At 42.5% G+C, this 19,451-nt stretch overlaps 5 protein-coding genes across 9 annotated transcripts in view; 3 read left to right on the top strand and 2 right to left on the bottom strand.

Annotated features, from left to right (window-relative positions):
* LOC117142321 (5-hydroxytryptamine receptor 1) overlaps nt 1-19,451 on the top strand; it is an 82,528-nt gene that overhangs the window by 1,916 nt on the left and 61,161 nt on the right. The gene's annotated exons all lie outside the window — the stretch shown is intronic.
* On the bottom strand, nt 2,018-9,043 carry LOC117142318 (serine/threonine-protein phosphatase 2B catalytic subunit 1). Of its 3 annotated transcripts, XM_033306224.1 has the most exons (12): nt 8,872-9,043; nt 7,330-7,661; nt 7,152-7,263; nt 6,800-6,945; nt 6,525-6,742; nt 6,372-6,465; nt 5,992-6,117; nt 5,783-5,864; nt 5,462-5,539; nt 5,125-5,209; nt 4,962-5,059; nt 2,018-2,744 (listed from the first exon to the last, which is right to left on the bottom strand). In XM_033306224.1, the coding sequence occupies exons 1-12, from the start codon at nt 9,041-9,043 to the stop codon at nt 2,419-2,421; spliced, it is 1,869 nt and encodes a 622-aa protein (XP_033162115.1). In that variant the 3' UTR covers nt 2,018-2,418. The 3 variants fall into 3 exon arrangements, with proteins under 3 accessions (XP_033162115.1, XP_033162116.1, XP_033162117.1); XM_033306225.1 differs by lacking the exon at nt 5,462-5,539; XM_033306226.1 differs by lacking the exons at nt 2,018-2,744; nt 4,962-5,059; nt 5,125-5,209; nt 5,462-5,539; nt 5,783-5,864 and having other exon boundaries at nt 5,999-6,113; nt 8,872-8,977.
* Nucleotides 2,744-4,357, top strand: LOC117142323. 2 transcript variants are annotated; one of them, XM_033306235.1, is made up of 5 exons: nt 2,744-3,311; nt 3,370-3,525; nt 3,583-3,750; nt 3,803-3,961; nt 4,302-4,318. In XM_033306235.1, exons 1-4 carry the CDS (start codon nt 3,252-3,254, stop codon nt 3,956-3,958), a joined length of 540 nt encoding a protein of 179 aa, XP_033162126.1. In that variant the 5' UTR covers nt 2,744-3,251; the 3' UTR covers nt 3,959-3,961; nt 4,302-4,318. The 2 variants fall into 2 exon arrangements, with proteins under 2 accessions (XP_033162126.1, XP_033162125.1); XM_033306234.1 differs by having other exon boundaries at nt 3,803-4,357.
* LOC117142325 lies at nt 4,187-5,081 on the top strand. The gene is made up of 4 exons (XM_033306237.1): nt 4,187-4,246; nt 4,302-4,424; nt 4,479-4,655; nt 4,713-5,081. The coding sequence occupies exons 1-4, from the start codon at nt 4,187-4,189 to the stop codon at nt 4,866-4,868; spliced, it is 516 nt and encodes a 171-aa protein (XP_033162128.1). The 3' UTR covers nt 4,869-5,081.
* On the bottom strand, nt 13,014-13,734 carry LOC117142327. Its single transcript, XM_033306238.1, has 4 exons — nt 13,675-13,734; nt 13,461-13,616; nt 13,224-13,391; nt 13,014-13,169 (listed from the first exon to the last, which is right to left on the bottom strand). The coding sequence occupies exons 1-4, from the start codon at nt 13,732-13,734 to the stop codon at nt 13,014-13,016; spliced, it is 540 nt and encodes a 179-aa protein (XP_033162129.1).

The raw sequence follows: 19,451 nt of genomic DNA, 5'->3' as shown, positions 1-19,451 counted from the left end.
ACCATATCCAGCTTACGACATTTTCGGCTTTTAGACACGTTCTATACCTTAAAAAAAACTGAAACACATGTATTCGTAGTTAGGCACCAATAATATATATGTTTCTTACCGTGCAAAGCACTTCGCAAGCCTATAAAATAAATACATCCATAAAAATAAAAGAGTAAAAGTGTAATACCCATTACAATGGGTATAAAGTATCTACTAATGGCAATGATATCCAACTACAGGATATCCCGCAGTCCATAGGCCAAAACGAAGCTATTAAGCTGCTTGCAATTGCAAAACGTTTGTCTCAATTAAAATTACGGCTCCGCCGAGATTAATCCATAAAAACGTGCAAAGCTTTTACGAACTAAGGGCCCGCGCACCATAAGCCCATTCGGCGCGATCATTTGTTTGCCCGGATTCTGGCGCGGAATTCTCCGCCGGATCCCGTGTCGATGTGCTGATTTACGGCGTATCTTGCACGTGAAGCGGCTGCTGGTCGGCATTATCTTTATCTATATCTTTATCTTCATCTCGGCCGATGTCTGCAGAGGCTGCTGTTTGTCTTCTTCGGAACAGATAAGGACAATCAAGGGGTACCCTCAGCGGCACACATTGCGTATGCGCGATATTTGCTATTTGCACTTGTCTGACTTTTGACTGCCATTCCGAGGAGAGTTTATCGCCCATTCGGAGGGGGACCTCAATGCCACTTATTCGGTTCTTTTTATATGCTGGGCTTATTATATTACTGGATCTGAGGAATACAATGGAGAGCGGCTTGAAGTGCGGTATATTGTCACGGTCTAACGTTCTAGTTTCTATGCGTGTGCTATTCACGCTTGAGTCTAGTGACGCATTCGACTTTCCAGACAAAAATAACTGGCCCTATTAAAATATAAAAATATATTGGTACCATATTGGGCGTTACTAAACCGCAATGCATATCGCTGTTCATCTTCACTCTGTGTTAAATGTTTTCTTTGTCTTTTTCAGAAACATTTGTTTTCATACGACACTTTTTTTTGTAAGTAAAGACAGTCCCTTTAAAACTTTGTGTACTTAACCTCTCAAGATCGCCGTAATGTTTTTCAAAAAAGCACGTGATCATTTTTATGCGATATTTACTAGTGCTTACAAAAGACAGGGGTGAGATCAAAGTCAATATTAATCTTGACAGTTAATGTCATAGTGGGCTACCAAGATACTGTTTTAAACTGTGTTCATACGAAGCACTTTTCACGATTCTCTAAAATATGAAAGTTAACTTCGTATTCAGACAAAACTGCTGTATAACTTGGGAAGCCAAGTCCGCATAAGAAATACAAATTAGACAAACTTAGCTTGAATTTGAATTGAGTGTTTTACTGTTGACTGCATATGAATGAGTGTGGTGAGTGAGAGGTATCTGATAGTCTGGTTCGGCATAACATCTTACAAGTTTTAATCAATGTTTATCAATCAAAAAGTACATTTGTCTCACCATCAAGCATTCCTATTAGCTAAGACCAAATAAAAGAGTGCATTTTGTTTCGTATAAACAGTGGATTTAACGCTTTCCAGTAATAGTGAAATCGTACAACATAAACGTGGTAATAGAAGAGCATTGGGGATGGTGATGATAGATTGTCGACATACAGAGCGTTGTAAATCTTAATCTGCTCCGCCGGGCTATCTTTATGGCCAAACAGATAAATTGGAATAGAATATGGGGAATGGGGAAACTTCCACTGCAAGTGACGTGCTTTTTGGACCCGTTCATTCCCCTCTGTTTGCATTTAGTTAATTATTATTACATCGTGCTGATTTTTACGCTTGACTAGAGAGCTCAAGCGATGTGAAGTTGAAGTGCAACTAAAGTACATAGCTTGGTACAGAGCGGAATAGCAATTTTTACATCTAACCCATACTTATCCGTTAAAGCCAAGGTAAAACATAGTCTCTGCTTTAAAATATGTTCAAGTTTTTAAGGTATTTCTTTCTCAAAAACTAGATAAACAAGATAAAATCAAGCACTCATTTGTTTAGCTATTTGTAGCCACCTTTTATTAAACTGTTTTTCATGTCACGTATAAATTTTTGCTAATATCGCCCGGGAGTTTTTGCGGAGAGATTCTATAAGTATGCACCTGCAATCGAAAGCTGAGCAATCGCAGGCTGCAATTTGTTGGTTTATGACTAGCATTAGAGAAAGTTGTTGTATAAAATTTTAACTACAGCTAAGGTCAGACACTGAAATAAATTGGCGCAAACTAGTGTCCTAGTTTCATGTTTATCTATCTCATATGCGAAGTTATCAGAACTTTGTGACGAGCGTTAATTTATGGCCACGTCTGACCTTACCCTAACAAGGTGTAAACTTAAATGGGTAACAGAAGGTCGAAACGAAAATGATAGAAGTCAGTGTTGAGCAGGCAAGTGCTTCACCCCCTATGAGAACTTCTTGGCGGTGAATCCTGCCCGCACATTACTGGTGGTGGCCGATTTCACAGTCGTCCTGCTCGTTTTGGTTACGGTTGCGGTGTCATTACTGCTGGTGTTGCTGATGTCCTTTGTCGTCGTGGTGCTGCTGGTGTTGCTGCTGTTGTTGTTGTTGTTGCTGCTGCTGCTGCTGCTCCTTGTGACCGTGCTGATGCTGCTGCTGCTGGCACTCATCAAAAGAGGACGACGCGGCGGCATCCGTTCGTTGACCGCATCCAGGCCCTTGGCCTCCGCAAAGGAGTGGATGTGCGAGGATGCGGTCAGTCCTTGCAGAGCTGAGGGTTCATAGAGTCGGGAGGGGATGGGAAACAGCTCAATTAATAATCGGCGGGGCAGTGTCTTGGCAAAAAGTTTCAATTAAACTTAACATGGGGGGTTTATTACTTAGTTATTAATTGAAGACAAGAGAGAACGCTATAGTCGAACTATATTTAAGGAATATCGGTAGAAATTGGGGAAAGAATAATTTTAATACTGTACGGTTTTTTAGGCGCCAGAATGGACGTGAACGTTCATACGGTGGGACAGACGGATCCTGATCAAGAACTTATATTCTTTATATTCCTTCTGCTAGTGACATACTTTTCAACGAATCTAGTATAGAAACGAAGGCTAGTCTGCGATCAGGACTGGTTAATTAGCCGTGATAGGCAAATAATTAAATAATATTTAAGCAAACATCTAGATTAAAACTCTCTGCAAATCGAATTGTAATGGATTTTGACCAGTCTGCCTTTTAGCTCCAATCGAATCTGTTTAGGTTGGTTAGTCAATTTAGAAAGATGTGTTCTAGGCACATCGGCTTCATATTGCTATTGACTCTCCTGTTTTCTGCAGTAAAGGTTATTATTTGAAAAGACACAAATATACACATTTTTATATGTTAAACCACACTTTAAGATATCCTCCAAGTTTGAGTTCACCAACTTCGAATGCAAGTCTTTGGATAAGTCCTTCGACGACTTTGAATATTGCCATCTGAAATCTTTCAACCGGAGCTATAAGTATCTATCGCTCAAAGTCAAACTATTCAAAACGCCGATCAGGAAGGTCAAGGTACGCAAGATAGTAACATTGGCCACGAATATTGTGTTTGATCCCCGATTTGATTAGGTCCGAGCCATTCTTTTCAAGCGCTACAACGGCTATAAGCCATTCATGTTCAATATCACAGTGGATGCCTGCAGGTTCCTGAAGAATACAAAGTCAAATCCGGCAGCCTTGTACTTCTTTGAATTCCTGAAGCCGTACTCCAACATGAACCACACGTGTCCCTTCGATGTGAGTACGTCCTAGCACTTTGGGTTGGCTTACTCGAATTGACCGATTCTAGCACGATTTGATTGTGGAGAAACTGGAAGTTGGCTTTGTGAACCATCAAGCAACAAAGGTCTTGCCCTTTCCCGAAGGAGACTACCAACTGGAAACCCACTGGATTGCCTACGACATCGACCGAGCCGTGGTGAAAGTATATGGCACCCTCTCCTGATCGGTTAGCTATCACCAAACTGGTAAACTTTGTTGGCATGTGTAAATGGTAGACACTAAAAACTATTTTTAGTAAACAAAACTATACCAAACTCATTATGTGGGTTCATTGTGATTTTCTGGCTTGGTGGAGCTATTAATTGTTTTGGAAATTGATTTACGTTGCTGATTCAATAGAATATTAATAGGGTTCTGTAAACTACTTACACTGGTTAGTCGATTTCGAAAGATGGGTATAAATCAATGTGGTTTTGTGGTGCTTTTGGCTCTTTCAATTTCAGTAGTCGAGGTAAGAGTTATTTAAACATTAGGTACAATACGAATCAATTCAGAATCTTCCCCAGATATCGAAGTTCGAGTTCACTAATATCATTTGCAATTATTTGGATAAAAAGTCGGTTAATCGAAGCTACAAGTATGTGTCGATCAAAGAAAAATTATTTAAAACGCCAATTACAAAAGTGAAGGTATTTCGATAATTTGGTTAACAACATTTTCGCTTCCACAATCACTGTTCCCAGATCAACGGAGTGATCCTCGAGCGATTTAATGGATATAATGGCTACAGACCTTTCATGGTTAATATGACAGTGGATGCTTGCAGGTTCCTGAACAACACAAAGTCCAACCGGATAGCCAGTTACCTATATGATTTCATTAGGCCCTTCACCAACATGAATCACAACTGTCCCTATGATGTGCGTATATCCTTAACTGACTCCGATCTGTGCTTATGTTTCTGGTTTCCTATACAGCACGACCTCTTGATCGAAAAACTACCCATACACTTCGTTTATCACCAGGTGACAAATGTCCTTCCCGTTCCTGAAGGCGGTTACCTATACGAAACAAATTGGATGGCCTATGACATAAGGAGGGCTGTGATCAAGGTGTACGGAACTATATCCTGATTAATTTGTAGGCATATGTAAAATCAACAAGTTGCAATTCAACACACACATTACTTCAATTTGATCCTGGGAATACCTATGTATTTGACTTACCCTCCTTGAGGGAATCCCTTCCGCCGGACAAGGCGCCCACTGGCAGGGCGCCCGTGGGCGTCAGACCCTTCAGCTGGAGCACGCTCTCGGATTCCTCCCTGCGGGAAGTGGGAATATTGAATTATTTAGCTGAATCCAGGGGATTATCGGGGGCATTATGCACCTGAGGATGGAGAAGACGCGCGACATCTTGCCAATGGCCCGAATCTTATTCCGAATTATCTCTTTGCGCAGCGCCGACATGGAAGCTGCGAATTGAGGGCTCGATTAGACGGAATCTCGCGGGGTCACGGGGTAAATGTAATGGTAATCAGCTGGAAAACTCGCTGAAAAGCCGATCAAAGCAGGGCGCAAGGCAATAACTAAGCTTTTCTATCTTCGCTCAGGCGGTTTTTTGTTGGCTCAGGCATTTTTATTTTTGGCAGTGGGAGTGGCAGTGGCATTTGCATTGGCGGTACTGTTTGGCTTCACTTTGGGCCTGCGCTTAATACCTGGCTTACCTGGCTTACTGGGCGTATTATTGTTATTGTTATTAGTGCTCGCGTTCGCCGGCACGAGCACAATTTTCTTGCGGAGCTCTTTTGGTCGTGTTTTGGACGTGTTTTGAGTGGAAAGTTGGTGGTGTTGGTACAGAAATTATTATGGGTGTTGGTAGTAGATTGCAGTTGTCGTATTTCGGTATTTGGTTTCGGAAAATATTTTTAATAGAAGATTAGTTTGTAATTCACGTGTATCCGTATTGGCCCACAACATCCAAAGCACTGCGACATTTACACACAGTCTAGTACGGACAGGGACGCTCTGCGGATCCCCAAACTTACCTTCCTCGAGCTCGTCATCGGGTCCGGCCACCAGCTCATCGTCTGAGCAAATGTTCAGGATGTTGACCAGCATCTCGGTTACCTTTGAATGGCATGGTAAATTGGAAATTGAAATCACTGAAAGGCTAGTTCGAGTATTATGGCCTAGTTCCATCAATGAACTCAAAATATATGTATAGATAAACCCACCCAGTTGGATGGGAACCCACCTTTTCGCCCACGAAGGGCAGCGACCATGTGAAGACGTCCATGAAGTTGGGCAGCCAGTAGGGATGTGGCGAGCAGTTGAACTGGCGGATGTTCATCACGTTGTTCTCGTACTTGAGCACAGCTGCCTTTTGTCAAATGGGTTCGATGGTTGACAAAATCAGCGCGAGCGGAGAAAGAGACGGGGCGAGTGCCGGAGAAAGAGAGGGAAGAGTGGGTATTACGAACGCAGCGCGATTTGAACTCGCACCAGCTCGCAATGCAGCCAAAAAAGATTTCGTTATTTAAAAATAGCAAAGGCGGGAACAACAACAGCAAGATAAATAAACAACCCAGAAAGAGATAGGGCGAGCAGATGGATGGAGGTGGAACTATCTCATACCTTGTTGTTGTAAACATCCAGATAATTGGGGGCGGAGAAAATGGTGATCAGCGAGGGGAAGCCCGTAACCTGGTTCTTCCGATACATGCGATACCTGAAGCGGAAGGAGTTCGATACATGATCGTCGATATTACTTGGTACTTGCGATCCTACCCCGCATCCTGGGCCTCGTGGGCCCTGACTATCGACAGCAGGTTGTTCTTCTGCAGGAACTCACAGCAGGCCGAGTAGCTGAAGAAGTAGGAGCACCCGCGCACCGAGTTGTGCGAGAAGAACTCGTTGGTCTTCTCGTTGCCAAAGTCCTCCAGAGGATCGGACCAGAGCAGGTCGCACATGGGCCCATAGGCCGGCGGCTCCCTGAAGCGATTCAGCTGGGAAAATCCGCACAGATGCATTATATTGTAAACATTTCAGCGCTGCTTTATTACCGTCTTGATGTCGTCGAGTGTGAAAATCTCGGGCGACAGACCGCCGTGAATACAGAGGAACTGCTGGTTCAGGAGCGCGGCGAGGGGCAGGCAGTCGAACGCCTCCATGCAGGCGTCGTAAATACTTTCCGAATACTTGATGATGCCTTCAACAGAGTAATATTAATGAATTAGCGAAGCAAGGAGATTTATTGCATTCATACTCGCACTTAAAAGCGCATTAAGTTCCTGCAACAACAATCGTGAAGTGGCTGAAGCAGCCAGGTTTGCTCATTTTGTAGTTTATGTAAATCAACAGGAAACTAATCAACTTTCTCATAACTGGCCTGATCTGGCATTAAGTCCAACTTACATTCCTGTTTGAAGGTGAAGTACTCTGTGAGGTGCCTGCACTCGTGATTTCCTCGCAGCAGGGAAAGTGTGGTGGGGTAGGTTATTTTCAGGGACCACAGGTACAGAACGCACTGAAATTAGGTGGAAAACTCAGTGAATAGCTTAGGAAAAAAATAAATGTTGCTCTGTTGACCCACCTCAATACTGAAGTATCCCCTGTCCACGTAGTCGCCTAGGAAAAGGTACCTGGTGGTGGCCGGCGGGCCGCCCACCTCGAAGAGCTTTACGAGATCGAAGAACTGCCCGTGAATGTCCCCGCACACGGTAATGGGTGCCTCCACGTCGATCATGTTCTTCTCCTCGCGCAGCAGGGCGGCTCCTTCGGTGATGATCCTCAGGGCCACCGCCTCCTCGATCCGCCCCTCCAGCAGAAAGTGCTGGCGCAGGGCGTCGAAGTTGGGCTTTCCGGTCTTCGGATCGTCGTATACCTCCGACATGGTCAGCTTGTGGGTGGGCGGCAGTGGAACATCTGGGGTAGTAAACAAGAAATTAATCAAATTATTAAGTAAAGAGCATCCCGTGATTGTTATAACCCATTTCTAGAACAGGCGCCTGATTCAATTGTTAATTATATCTTGCATCTTATATCTGATATGACGTGAATGGCACATCTCTTTGAAAATTGTGTTCCCAGAATTGTTACAGTTCCCCTGAATTCTTTCGGTGTAGGCCTGCATTGATAGAATTATAATAAACATTGCTGTCCGACGGCGATGTGGGTTAACGAGGTGCTGCAACTTAGCGCCAATATTCATTCGGTTTGGCCGCTTTTCTTGGCCCGGCTATAAAGAAAACCGAAATTCCGCCAGATGCAGCCACATGAGATTCGTACGCTAATTACAAAATTTGACTGAGTGAATATAAAAGTCGAAAATTGATTGGCACACACAAAACAAACAAACGTAATCGGACACACACACATCGAAACGCCAGGGCGAACGCCATTTTTAATTGTCATAATTTGGGTAAATGTCTCGAATTTTGACGCAATGGCCAATAAAATGCCAATGTGCTGCAGTTGTTGCTTGTTATGGGTGCTCGAAGATAATTAAATTAATTTTTATGGACCCAATAAACCAAAGAACAAAAGCGAGCACCGCATTTTCATTTAAGGGTTTAAAGTTACGATGCTGAATAATTGATTAATTAAAGCACTTTTATGGCAGTTGCATCGGAATATATGGGTTATTAAAAAACAGTAAATTATTTATATATACATGTTGCCCATAACGCATTTAGTATGGTCTGTAAAATAAATCAAAACTTCCATCATTATAATTTTTTGAAATAAGCTAAATTTACATGAGCTGTAAAATGTTTTCTTTTCTTTGTTTATTTCCATTTGAAAAACCCATTTATTGGTTTTTAAACACGAAAACTTAACGATAGATGTACTGCTCCTCGAGAAGGTGCAGCCATGCTATTGTTTTGAAAATTACAAGCATGACTTCCCAATTCTCGAAATACACTTTTGGAAACGCTTGCCTCCGCTGGCCGAAATGTTCAAAGGAAATAATTTGTGAAACCCTCAGTTTTGACATTAATGACGGCGGTCAGCACATCGGAATGCCATTGAAGCATGATCGCATGTCATTAAAGATACAATCGCAGGAGGGACTCGTGCTTGGGATAATGCTTGATTGGGCTCCGTAGTGCCCATAGAGAGTAGAGATCTTTACCATCGACCATGCGCTCCCTGGTTTTTGTGTACTGCATTTTCTGTTTGTTTCCACTGGCGGCTGTCGGGGATTTCGAGGAATTCGTCGAGGACTTTGCCGATTTGTCTGAACTAGAACTTTTTGATAGCGATGATTTCCTCGTCACCGAACTTCGCGTGGAGGCCGCCGACATGATGCTTGATTATTTATTCGGCCCCTGCTTTTTTTAAATTTGTATTTATTTTTTTATTAATTTTTCTGCGTTCTGTTGGTGCTGATTTTCGCGATGCTCGATATATATTTTTTAATGGCTTGACTGTTTGCTGGTGCTGAAAGTGTTACTAACACAGGAATTTAGATAATTATACGCCTTTGCCTAGCGTCTTTATGGACGACGAGACAACAACACAGCAGCACACAAAACACACAAATATATTTAGGCAATAAATAAAACTTGTTGTTATAATTTGTATAGCTGTGGACTTTCTTGTATTTTTAGCCAGGCAATGCCAATATAGTGAGATAGAGACAACTTTGGCCCGCGGCGCACACGAAACAAATGTTGAACAATTAATATTTCAATTTGCTGCAATTATTCAGAGACGTATTAACTTTTCATTAAGTCATCACATTGTTTAACGGATGCTTTTGGCAAAGGGTAAGCAGCACTTCAATTGAGACGGAAAATTGCTCGACACTTTGTGCTAATTGCCCACAAAGCGAGCGACTACGAAAATAGCAATGGATTTGCGAATCGACGGCCAGACAGGCCACACATATATCACTTTGGTCACACTTTGTTTGCAGTTCGCCGTTTGCCGTTTGCCGCTTGCGATTATTGTTATTATTTTCGGGCTAATCCTTTGGGGATTGTCGGGGCCTTAGTCGCGATGATTTCCACGGGACACGACGCAACGCATTTCCCAAGTTGGCGCGACGCGATTTTCCTCGAAACTGAGCGAAATTCGCTGGCATCGTTTGGCATTCAGAAGACCCAATTTGAAAGCCCGAAGAAGATCGGCTGAGATCGGCCGATCTCACGCCCTTGACTCCCACTCTCCGCCGAAAATGAAAATATAAATAAGATACACCCCGCTCTCGTAGGGTTCCATCTATTTGTTTATTTTATTGGGTTAATGTCACACACGCACTCTGGCCTCATCTTCGTATCACTGCCCTTCTGCGATCGTCGACTGGACGGGCGACTGACTGCTCGACCTTCACAGACATTTACACATCTGTGATATGTCCACCCCATCCCCATGCCCATTTCCACCTCCATGCCCCATTCCATGTCCACATCCGCTCTCAATGATTTTCAACTTGACCGTGATATTGATTGTGTGTGCGTGCGTCGTGCGTCCGTGTGTGTGTGTGCTATTGTGTGTGTTTGCCAGAAATTGGGCGCCAATAGGTGGGTGTCGCTATAATTATAGTCTTGACTTTGTGCGCGCCTCGTGCAAAAATATATGCGATCTACAATTAAAAGGGGGTGTTTCGGTTTGGATAAAATTTATATTTGATTTATATTTAAAATAAAAAATTAAAGAAAAATAAGATATCAAAAACTTGTATCTAGATATATTATATATGAAATAAATACCGCTTTTTTTTGGTAATTACTTGCAATAGTTGATTTTTATGGTAGCGCATTCGCAGTTCTTCTTTTCATTTGAATGCTGCGCTGGTGAAACCGATTTCATGCAACTTTTATGCGAAGCGTGGCAATATTTGAGCAACTATCTGTGTGGATGCCCACATAAAAAACACAGCCACAAACAATATGTGTGTTTTGCCCCGTCAATGTTGTTTGTCGCGATGGTCAATTGATATGTACGATTTGGCTGGGGAAGCGCTACATCGCTCGACAGCCAGTTCCATAATATATGCTGGGAAGGATGGGTCGCCCGATTTCGCGCACTCGGAATCGGAATCTCCGAATCGGAATCCATTGCCATGCCAATGCACCCGCTGCCAGCCAAATGCGCATCGATGGCACTTGGATTTTCGATTTGGCAAAGAGCGGAGACGATTTTACTTGGACGCCCCCGCGAATTCGCAAGTCGCAGAGAGACAAAAGCGAGTCACACGACCGCCGCAGACTAGAAAGAAATACTTTCCGGTGCTAACCAGTGGGTGGGATTGGATTCGAGGGGCTGTAAGTGCTCGAAAGGGGCGTGGAGGGGTGCGGTGGGCGGACCGGTGAGAGCATTGCATTCCCATCGCGAAATTTTGGCAAAAGCGCCGACAGAGCCCAGTCCAGCCCCCCATCCTTCTGGGGGTATCCAATGGCAATACGGGGTATTTAACTTTCGAAAGTGCCGCCGAGGAATAGAAGAGCTCAATAGGTGTGACTATTTATTTTCAATCACTAATATGTTTTAGATTATCAAAACACACGTTTGTGATTGCATTTAAATTGGTATTTAATAATATAATACTCTTTAATATAATAATAATACTCTACTTTATTATTTAAGCACAGAGTGCGTAATAGTTGGTTGCAAATTAAATATCAATTCGGGTCTTAAATATATACAATTTAGTAAGTCAATCGAGCTGCTCTTCCCTTTACACCAAAACCGTGTGTTTCCGATCTGCGGCTATTAAAATAGCCCAAAAATTTCGTTGGCAGCGCATTTTAGGCGCAATTAGGAGGCGAGGCAACTGCGGTCAGCTGGCCGAGATTAAGTGGCCGACACCCGCAATTGATTCACCTCAAGATTATCTAAACTATAGACTAGCCGATCGCCTCGGCTAGAGCAAACGCTGGGGATTTGCTGAATTATTTGCCAGTCAAGTTGAGTCAAGTTGTTCGCATTTCAACAGATTTCGCGCCTGACACTTTGAACACCCGTTTCGTCATGTCGGCATGTCACTTAGTCTTCGGGCTGATATACATTTTCTGCGTTGGAAATGGCCAAAATAGAAGTGCCAAAATAGCAATAGCCGCACTGGCCGAGTATTTTTAAAACAATGTTTTTTATGCTCGCACGCAGAAAGCCGAACGGCGCTTCCTCTCTTTTTGCGCATAAACAAAACGGCAGTGAAATAAAAAGATAATATTGACACGCAACGCAAACATTTCATTCATTGTTTCAACTTTTTCGGCAATCGCAATTGTTGCTGTTTTTTGTTTAGCTTCTGGCGCTGTATAAACAATTCATTTGAGTTATGTGACCACAGGCATGGGGTTATGTGTGAATGATGGCCGATTTGTGGGCTATTCAGTGGCTGGCAGAAGGAAGCAGCTTCCTCCGGGCCAGCAGTTAATTTAAATTAATTATTTGCATTGATTTCAAAGCAAATAAATTGGGGCAAATGTCCGTGAGGAAAGCTCAGCAGATTCAGAAACCCCGACGAAAAGCTCTTTTCTTTTCTTCAAAACGAACGGCTCTGCTCGGGAAAACTGCGCCCACACTTTTCCGGGGAAAACTCCTTATGTCTGCGGCTGTCGTTTTACAAATTGATAAACTTTTCAGCTATCAGTGCTTATGTATCTTTCTGGTCCAAGCCTTCGTTCCCTCTTAACCTTTGACCCTTTCCCGGGCCCCTCTGCCCGCTGCCCCACGTCATTGTTTTCCCTACTGAGTGCCAAACATTTGCCAGGCCGTACGTTTTTTGCGCTCACATTTGTTTGCTTGGGATTTGCCAAAAAAGAACCGGAGCCAAAAACTTCAGATATAAAAAGGCAGCAGAAATTTTATTGAATTGATTTATTGACTTACTTATTTGGGCGCTCAGCGCTCATAGATAAGCGCCGGGAAAACCTTTTCTCAATTTTCTTTGTTTTCCTGCTGTCAGTTGGCAGCAATAACAAGGGCCCAAAGTAAATATTTAGTTTTCATTTATACAATTCTCCCCCAGCCGCGGTCTTAGCCTCTTTGTTTGGGGCCAATTTTGTGTTTAACTTTATTGAGGGTTAATGCAAGTCCATAAAAATCATGTTAATTGAAAAGTAACCAAGGGGATTTACTTACGCTGGCATATTATGTTATTGATAACAGTAGCAACAATTCAAACTGAATGCTACACTAAACTCGCAATGATTTCAAATCTTATTTATAAATAGATCGTAACTACAAAACCAACGAATTTGTTCAAGTTCTCAGCTTTCACTTAAAACATTCGACAAGTTATAATTCTGTACACATTTGACACTTTTATGAAATAGTAAAATAGACTCGAGTGCCTGCAAAAATAGATTTTCGGTGACTGAAGTGAAACTCAACCAGGTAATTGCCCTCGGGGATGGGAAGAATTTCAGTTACTCGGTGATTCATAAAGCCAATGGGCAGCCTTTCCACAATTAAGTCGCTCTAAGCATGGTTAATAATTAATAATTTCATATATAATAATTTCACTTCACTTACCGAGAAGGGACACGAGTGGTTCACATTGGAATACGCGGAAAATGATTCGAATATATATTTGAAGACCGGGTTTGATTTTGGATTCTCAATGAATTTGCATGCATCTACTGTTATGTTGTAGAGAAAAGGCCTGTATCCGTTGAGTCGTTTCCACATTATGAAATTTATCTTTATGCAATTGAATTATCATTATTCATTATCATGAAATTCAATCAGCCTGTTTACTAATTGAATTACCTTCATGTTTGGCAACGGAATTTGATGTAACTTATACTTTCCGGAAACATATTTGTAGCTCCGATTTATCGACTTTAAGTTGCAGTACTCGAACTCCCCAACTCGCAGGTCAAAATCAGTGCAGTTTAAGTTCGTAAATTCAAAGCGGGAATTTGTCTTGAATAAATGTGAAGATTACATATTTTATTAAAATTTATTTTGATATTTTACGCACTTCCATGATTGAATAAAACATCGAAATGGCCAAAATCAGGTTAATTCCCATGGCGCTCATCTTCCATTTTTGGCTACCAACTCAGTACTGAGTTTTTGTGCGGAAGTCAAAATTACAGTCGAAATATATGAATGATTATAAATTCATTTGAGTGATTTGTTTTATTTGGCCAAATAAACGATTGAAATAAATCGCTTATCAGATCGTAAAGCAATAATTACGACTTATAGGAGCACGAGTTAAATGTTTTTAATTTTTGGTGCGTTTCAAAATGAGCATCAAAAGCAAGCAAATGTACATATTATATATTTTTCTCCTTATTATATGATTTATATATTGATCCAATATTATCGAGAAATAGTAATTGTTCACCTTTTGAACTAAATGTTGTTGTTGAGCTTAGGTTATCTAAATGGGCTAACGGATGCACAATAAAATTGAGTTTATCCTTATTTATCGGACACCCTTCCATCAATCCTCGATTACCTCGTTTTGGCAGCCGTTTTGACCACTTTTCCGCCCCGGGTCAATAGCTACGATGTGGAATCTATCGCCATGCTCATCACGTTGGGCGCATTAATTTGCCCACATGATAAGCAGGCAAACCGATCGATGGCCCGAATTGCTGTGGGTAATGCAACTGCCGCTAGATTTGCTTTATATGAGCTGCGAATTGGTTGCTCACGTAAATGATTTTCATTTTCCAATCATAACATTACGCGTGCCTGCACTGCCAATACTCACCTGCCGGGGAAAATATGTGGAAATCCGGTGAGCTGAGGGAATCCGTAAACATTTGCGGCACTCGCAGTTTCGCTGCCGCTGATTACAATGCGGTGAATTGAATTAACATATTGGCCGGCGGGCGGAATTATGGCTTTGCAGGCCGAGAGAGCGGGATATGGCTTAAACTGTCTACAAATAATTTTCCGATGGGCGGTGGGCGGTCGAGATTGCCATTATTTATGGGCCCCGTGCACGACTTGTTTGCTTTTTGTTAATGACGAGGCGAAAGTATAAAGCACAAAGTGCCGACAATTGGCAGCAGCTGAAACAGGAGCGGGATCCGAAGGATCCCAAGGATCCCAAGCTGGGAAGCTCGCAAAAAAGTTAATTAAAAGTGCAATCAAGCAGCAGCCCGGACCGCAGAAAGAAAGAGACGGGTAGGGGCCACAGTGAAAGAGAGAGAGGGTAGGGCATCAGGTCCTGAACGATGCTGACATTTTGCCTGCAACGGAGACGACAAAAAATGGATGAAGAAAAGCAATTTCCACACTGCGAACATATTTTCAAAATGAGCGAAAGGTTGGAAATTGCAATTTATATACTTTAAGACACATTCTTATATGAACCATTAACAATTTATGGGATTTAATCGTTAATCAACCCTAATGAACGATATCTCTATGTGTATGATCCTTTCCACACTTTTTTTCAGTGCATCCCAGCATGTCTGTGGGGTCATGTGTAGCACGTTGTATATAAGTTCCATCTCAAATACGAGCACGTCCAGGTGGGTGGCATTGGAAGTGGTGAGTGGGGTTGTGCCTACCTGGCGCATCGCACAAATTGCTGCAATTATAGACGCCATAAATATAACAACTTAAAGCTTAGGTAAACGAGCAAAGCCAGAAAATGGACGAAATGACAAGAGGAGTGGTTGGGCGGAAGCGGAAGACAGAATGAGATGAGACTTCGGAAAATGCATTTAATTGATTTCACTGCTCGTCCTTGGCTTTTCCCGACAGGCAATATCATTTTTATTGCTTCTCATTTCCACGCGCACTGTTTCAGCACTTTATTCAGGTGCCAAAGTTCCGTTGATTATGATTTATGGGATGGAACTGCAGACGATAAAATAAGTTCATGACTTGGAACCTTGCAAGATTAATATATTAGTTTTAGTGCGGTCGCCCATGGGTCATTTGACACGTTGTCTGCGATTATATATTTTTAAATAGATGATGCAATTTTTGAAAATAACTCCTTTTTGAATTGGTGGATCCAAGGGAGCTCAGCTTTAATTGAGTTACACAGAAGACGTCAATGTTCAAATAAATGTGTCTGCACCCAATAACCCCTGCATGGGGAATTCTTGTGGTTTTTGAACTGTCAACACACCAATTAATTACCCATTAGGACCGCTTCATTGGTGGTCCTCTGAATGCCTGCGATGACTGCGGTTGTCATAATTACTAGCCCCATCGCTCAGTTCAACTGGCTGGGCATCTGGAACACGAAGTTTCAGGTTGTGGTTTCATTCGACCCCCCCGACCGGCATCCCTTTGACCCCGGGTTCCTGTAGCTAATGTCCCATAAAGACGTAGACAGGCGAAAATATATCGAGTAATTACGAACTCTGACCTTGGTAGTGAGTGAGAGTGGCTCTCAACATTTGATTCAATTTCCGCTGAGCTTTGCTTGCGGGCGGCCAATTAAAAATAATTTAATAGCCCGTTGTAATAATTCCGTTTCCACTTCTTGGCTCCGACAATTTTAATGGCCGTACCTCTCGGGTTTTACTGTGGCGTATCTCGCGTCTAGTCGGCAAATCATATTTATTTATTAAATCTAATTGCATTTTCCGGGCAGGGAGATGGAAAAATCGCTCGGAAAGGCAACCGACAGCTGTGGTATGTCTTGCAAAAATTATATATATTACCTTTTCTATATATTTTTTAAAGGTTTTCTCTAAAACTTTTCACATAAGCATATATTGCAACATGATTATTGATACGATGAAATGTTGTAATTTATAAATGAATTTATTCAGTCAGCCCTCATAAGTATCAAATTTTGGGTAAGAGTGAGAGATACCCGGCATTTCAATTACGAATTGAGCTTGCTCTTCCAATTCCATTTTCCGAGTTTCCCAGTTTCCCGGAATGATATTTCTGTGTTTTGGGCTTGTGTGCCGTGCACTTTGCAACAGCTGCAGATGAAAATTGCAAATGAAACTTAGCCGTGCTCAGCTGAAGTAAGCCGAAGTGGAATGGAGAGGAGTGGGTTGGAGTCCTGTGAAGTCCTGTGAACTGAAGTGGGGTAAGCAGGACTTGCAAGTGCCTCTGAACTGGCATCAGATCCTACGGTCGATGCACAAATCAACGTTAAGAGCATGTAACTCGCTCACACACACACACCGCACACATACACACTCGCACACGCACGAGCACAGAGTCCTTTCGGTGGCCTTTGCACTTGTGATGGTGTCAAAGTTGCATGTTATTGCATCAACATTATTTCTTGCTCTCCGAACGTGCGCTGGTGTGCGTGGATGTGCGCCATAAAGTACACTGGTATGGGTGCATGTTTACAACGGGAATTAGGGTGCAACACAACACATGTACAAGCTGCAATTAGGACACATAACTCTCACCAGCCTTAATAGCTGGCATTGGAGGGCAATTAAGGCCGACCCATATCGATAATCAAAAATGTATAATATCTTATTGGGTAATTATAATAGATAATTGGGAATATCTATTTGCGCTATCAATTAGATCCTAAAAAAAAGAAAACTTTATTATAGAGCGCAATTGTCTGCTGTTGCTTGAAGGTGATTTCACTTAAGACAAAGTAACTGCCTTCTAACAGCCTGATATCCACCCGAATTTCCAACGATATGTATGCATGGACTCGCAAATGTTTTCGGCTTTGAGGTTTCTTTGCGGTGTGCCCCTGCTATCGGTTTTGGCCACAACTTTTTGCCATCATCGTGCACTGATTAATTGCATTTCAAGTGCTGGTGGGCGTGGCCAGAGGACGGAGGTCAGCAGCGCAACCACAAGTGCAAACGAGCCAATTCATTAGCACCATTCGACACAAAATCCGAATTAACCCCATCTCGGAAGGACGGGTCGTCCGTCCGGTTAAGTCGGAAACTCACTTTTAAAATTGCTCATAAACTTTTTCAATTTCAGCGGGCGCAAAAAATATTGGCGGAAGCGGTGGAACCGGAAAACCGGAAAAACAAGCAACTTGCCGGAGTGCTTAACCAACATGCTGAAAATGTAGACATCAACCGCACACGAAGCGAATGGCCCAAATGAAGTGGAACTTCTGGGGGCCACAAGCCCCAGTGAGCCCCCTCGCAATCCCTCTGTGGCAGCTATTTTATGCGCAATGCGTGCCCCGACTGCAGGGCAGGAAGAACACAAATCGAAGATGGAGTGGAGCGCCAACAATCGGCAACAACGCAGAGAGTCAATTGTTTTTCAGTCCCTTGGGTTAGAATGTGGCCAACATATTATTGTCATCCGATGAGGCCGCAAATTTAATACAAATCAATGGAACTTTCAAGTTTAATGTTTCCTTTTCCTTCTTATGTTGCCCTTATGTTGTTATGTACTAAAATAGACATTCAGAATTCGATAGGCTTGGGGAGAAATATATAATCAATTAACTATAATCAAATAGTGTGTGCACTGCTTGCCATCATGGACCGCAAAATCATCATTACCATCAGAGCTACTTCCCAAACTCCCTAGGGTCTGCTCCTCCGATTCTCGGACCGCTTTTCCACCTTCCCGACTGGCACAACTTTAATGCTCTACACCTTTTCCGTGTGGCAACATCGTACACTTTTGATGGGAAAAGTTTAATAGCTTTCGACAATAAAACTTCACCTATTATGTAACAAAGCCCAGAACTGAACAGAACGCTTACCGCCAACGACTCCATCGTTTTCCCATCCCGCAGCCCCCAGGTTCCTGTCGATCGACTCACGGGCTAGTGCTACACTGAGAGAAAGATAGTGAGAAGTAAAGCATATATTACTTATAGAGGGTAAATGTACAACCAAGTTATAGTTAATAAGAAAAACAGACACATAACCGCATTGGACTAACTTTCATTTACCCAAGTGTATCTTCCAGTGCATTGGTAGTATCTTACTACCACCATACTTTATTGGCTGCTACCAAAGAGGCACTGAAATAGACAAGAAATCGGGGAGAAGTCCCAATTTGAATGCAGCACATGAGGGGCCGACGGCCCCTAAAGTTCCGTCCGTAGCCCCCACTCCTGGCCCCCACTCAGCCATTGGCACTCCGCAATTCCGAACCCAATCCCATTGGGGGCCTGGCTTTTATTGCGCGCTGGCTCATTGCCTTCCAATATTAAATTTCGGCTTAGCAGCCGGGTTAAAGGTTCTGTTTCTTGGCTTTTCCTGTGTGGGTTATCTTCGACTTTCCATCTGGCCATGTTTACTTGGGCGCCCCGCTGGATGGCTCTATTTTGGCCGATCATCTGAGAATGCCCATGCATATAATTAAATTTTTGTGAATGTTTATTAAAATTGTTTGTGCCGAAAGTTTGCTGCTTTTTAATGAAAAAATTGTTCTTGCATCCGTAGAAAAGCGAAAGCTAGGCGAGGATAAAGTTTTTTGCTGCCAAGTCACTAATGTTGTTTTACTTTTCTCCTGCGCTCGAGCATTAAAATACTTGGGCATTACTTTTGCCTGATGAAGGAAACAATTTGCATTGCAAACGGGAGGAAAGCGAAAAGTAAAATTGATTATCATTATAATTGTAAATTGTTTTGCCAGTCGACATTTGAAGTTATTCCCACAAATCCCTCTGTATCTCGATTGGTGACAGTGGCAGGGGAGGTGCTCAATTCTGATTTCACATAGTTCTCTTCTCGGTCAGAGAAAATTCAATTTCGACAACTCATGCGTTTAATAAGCTTTTCCTTTCTGTTTTCTATATTGAAATGGGAAATGGGAGTGGGAAGAACGGGGGAAGCCCGAGCCAGGAACATATCCTTTTAACCCATT

This window comes from Drosophila mauritiana, chromosome 3R (assembly GCF_004382145.1).
Source record: "Drosophila mauritiana strain mau12 chromosome 3R, ASM438214v1, whole genome shotgun sequence".
In the NCBI taxonomy this organism is placed as follows: domain Eukaryota; kingdom Metazoa; phylum Arthropoda; class Insecta; order Diptera; family Drosophilidae; genus Drosophila; species Drosophila mauritiana.
This window is presented reverse-complemented; position numbering and strand designations above follow the sequence as displayed.

Excerpts from the sequence above, each read along its gene's own strand:
- LOC117142325 (XM_033306237.1), top strand. The coding sequence starts at position 4,187 with ATGGGTATAAATCAATGTGGTTTTGTGGTGCTTTTGGCTCTTTCAATT. Across the intron at positions 4,425-4,478 it reads CGCCAATTACAAAAGTGAAG|ATCAACGGAGTGATCCTCGA; the intron begins GTATTTCGATAA and ends CACTGTTCCCAG. Across the intron at positions 4,656-4,712 it reads ATCACAACTGTCCCTATGAT|CACGACCTCTTGATCGAAAA; the intron begins GTGCGTATATCC and ends TTTCCTATACAG.
- LOC117142327 (XM_033306238.1), bottom strand. The coding sequence starts at position 13,734 with ATGAGCGCCATGGGAATTAACCTGATTTTGGCCATTTCGATGTTTTAT. Across the intron at positions 13,617-13,674 it reads TGTTTTATTCAATCATGGAA|ACAAATTCCCGCTTTGAATT; the intron begins GTGCGTAAAATA and ends CATTTATTCAAG. Across the intron at positions 13,392-13,460 it reads TTCCGTTGCCAAACATGAAG|ATAAATTTCATAATGTGGAA; the intron begins GTAATTCAATTA and ends AATTGCATAAAG.
- LOC117142318 (XM_033306224.1), bottom strand. The coding sequence starts at position 9,043 with ATGTCGGCGGCCTCCACGCGAAGTTCGGTGACGAGGAAATCATCGCTA. Across the intron at positions 6,743-6,799 it reads CACTCGACGACATCAAGACG|CTGAATCGCTTCAGGGAGCC; the intron begins GTAATAAAGCAG and ends GGATTTTCCCAG. Across the intron at positions 5,865-5,991 it reads TGCCCTTCGTGGGCGAAAAG|GTAACCGAGATGCTGGTCAA; the intron begins GTGGGTTCCCAT and ends TGCCATTCAAAG.
- LOC117142323 (XM_033306234.1), top strand. The coding sequence starts at position 3,252 with ATGTGTTCTAGGCACATCGGCTTCATATTGCTATTGACTCTCCTGTTT. Across the intron at positions 3,312-3,369 it reads TCCTGTTTTCTGCAGTAAAG|ATATCCTCCAAGTTTGAGTT; the intron begins GTTATTATTTGA and ends CCACACTTTAAG. Across the intron at positions 3,526-3,582 it reads CGCCGATCAGGAAGGTCAAG|GTCCGAGCCATTCTTTTCAA; the intron begins GTACGCAAGATA and ends CGATTTGATTAG.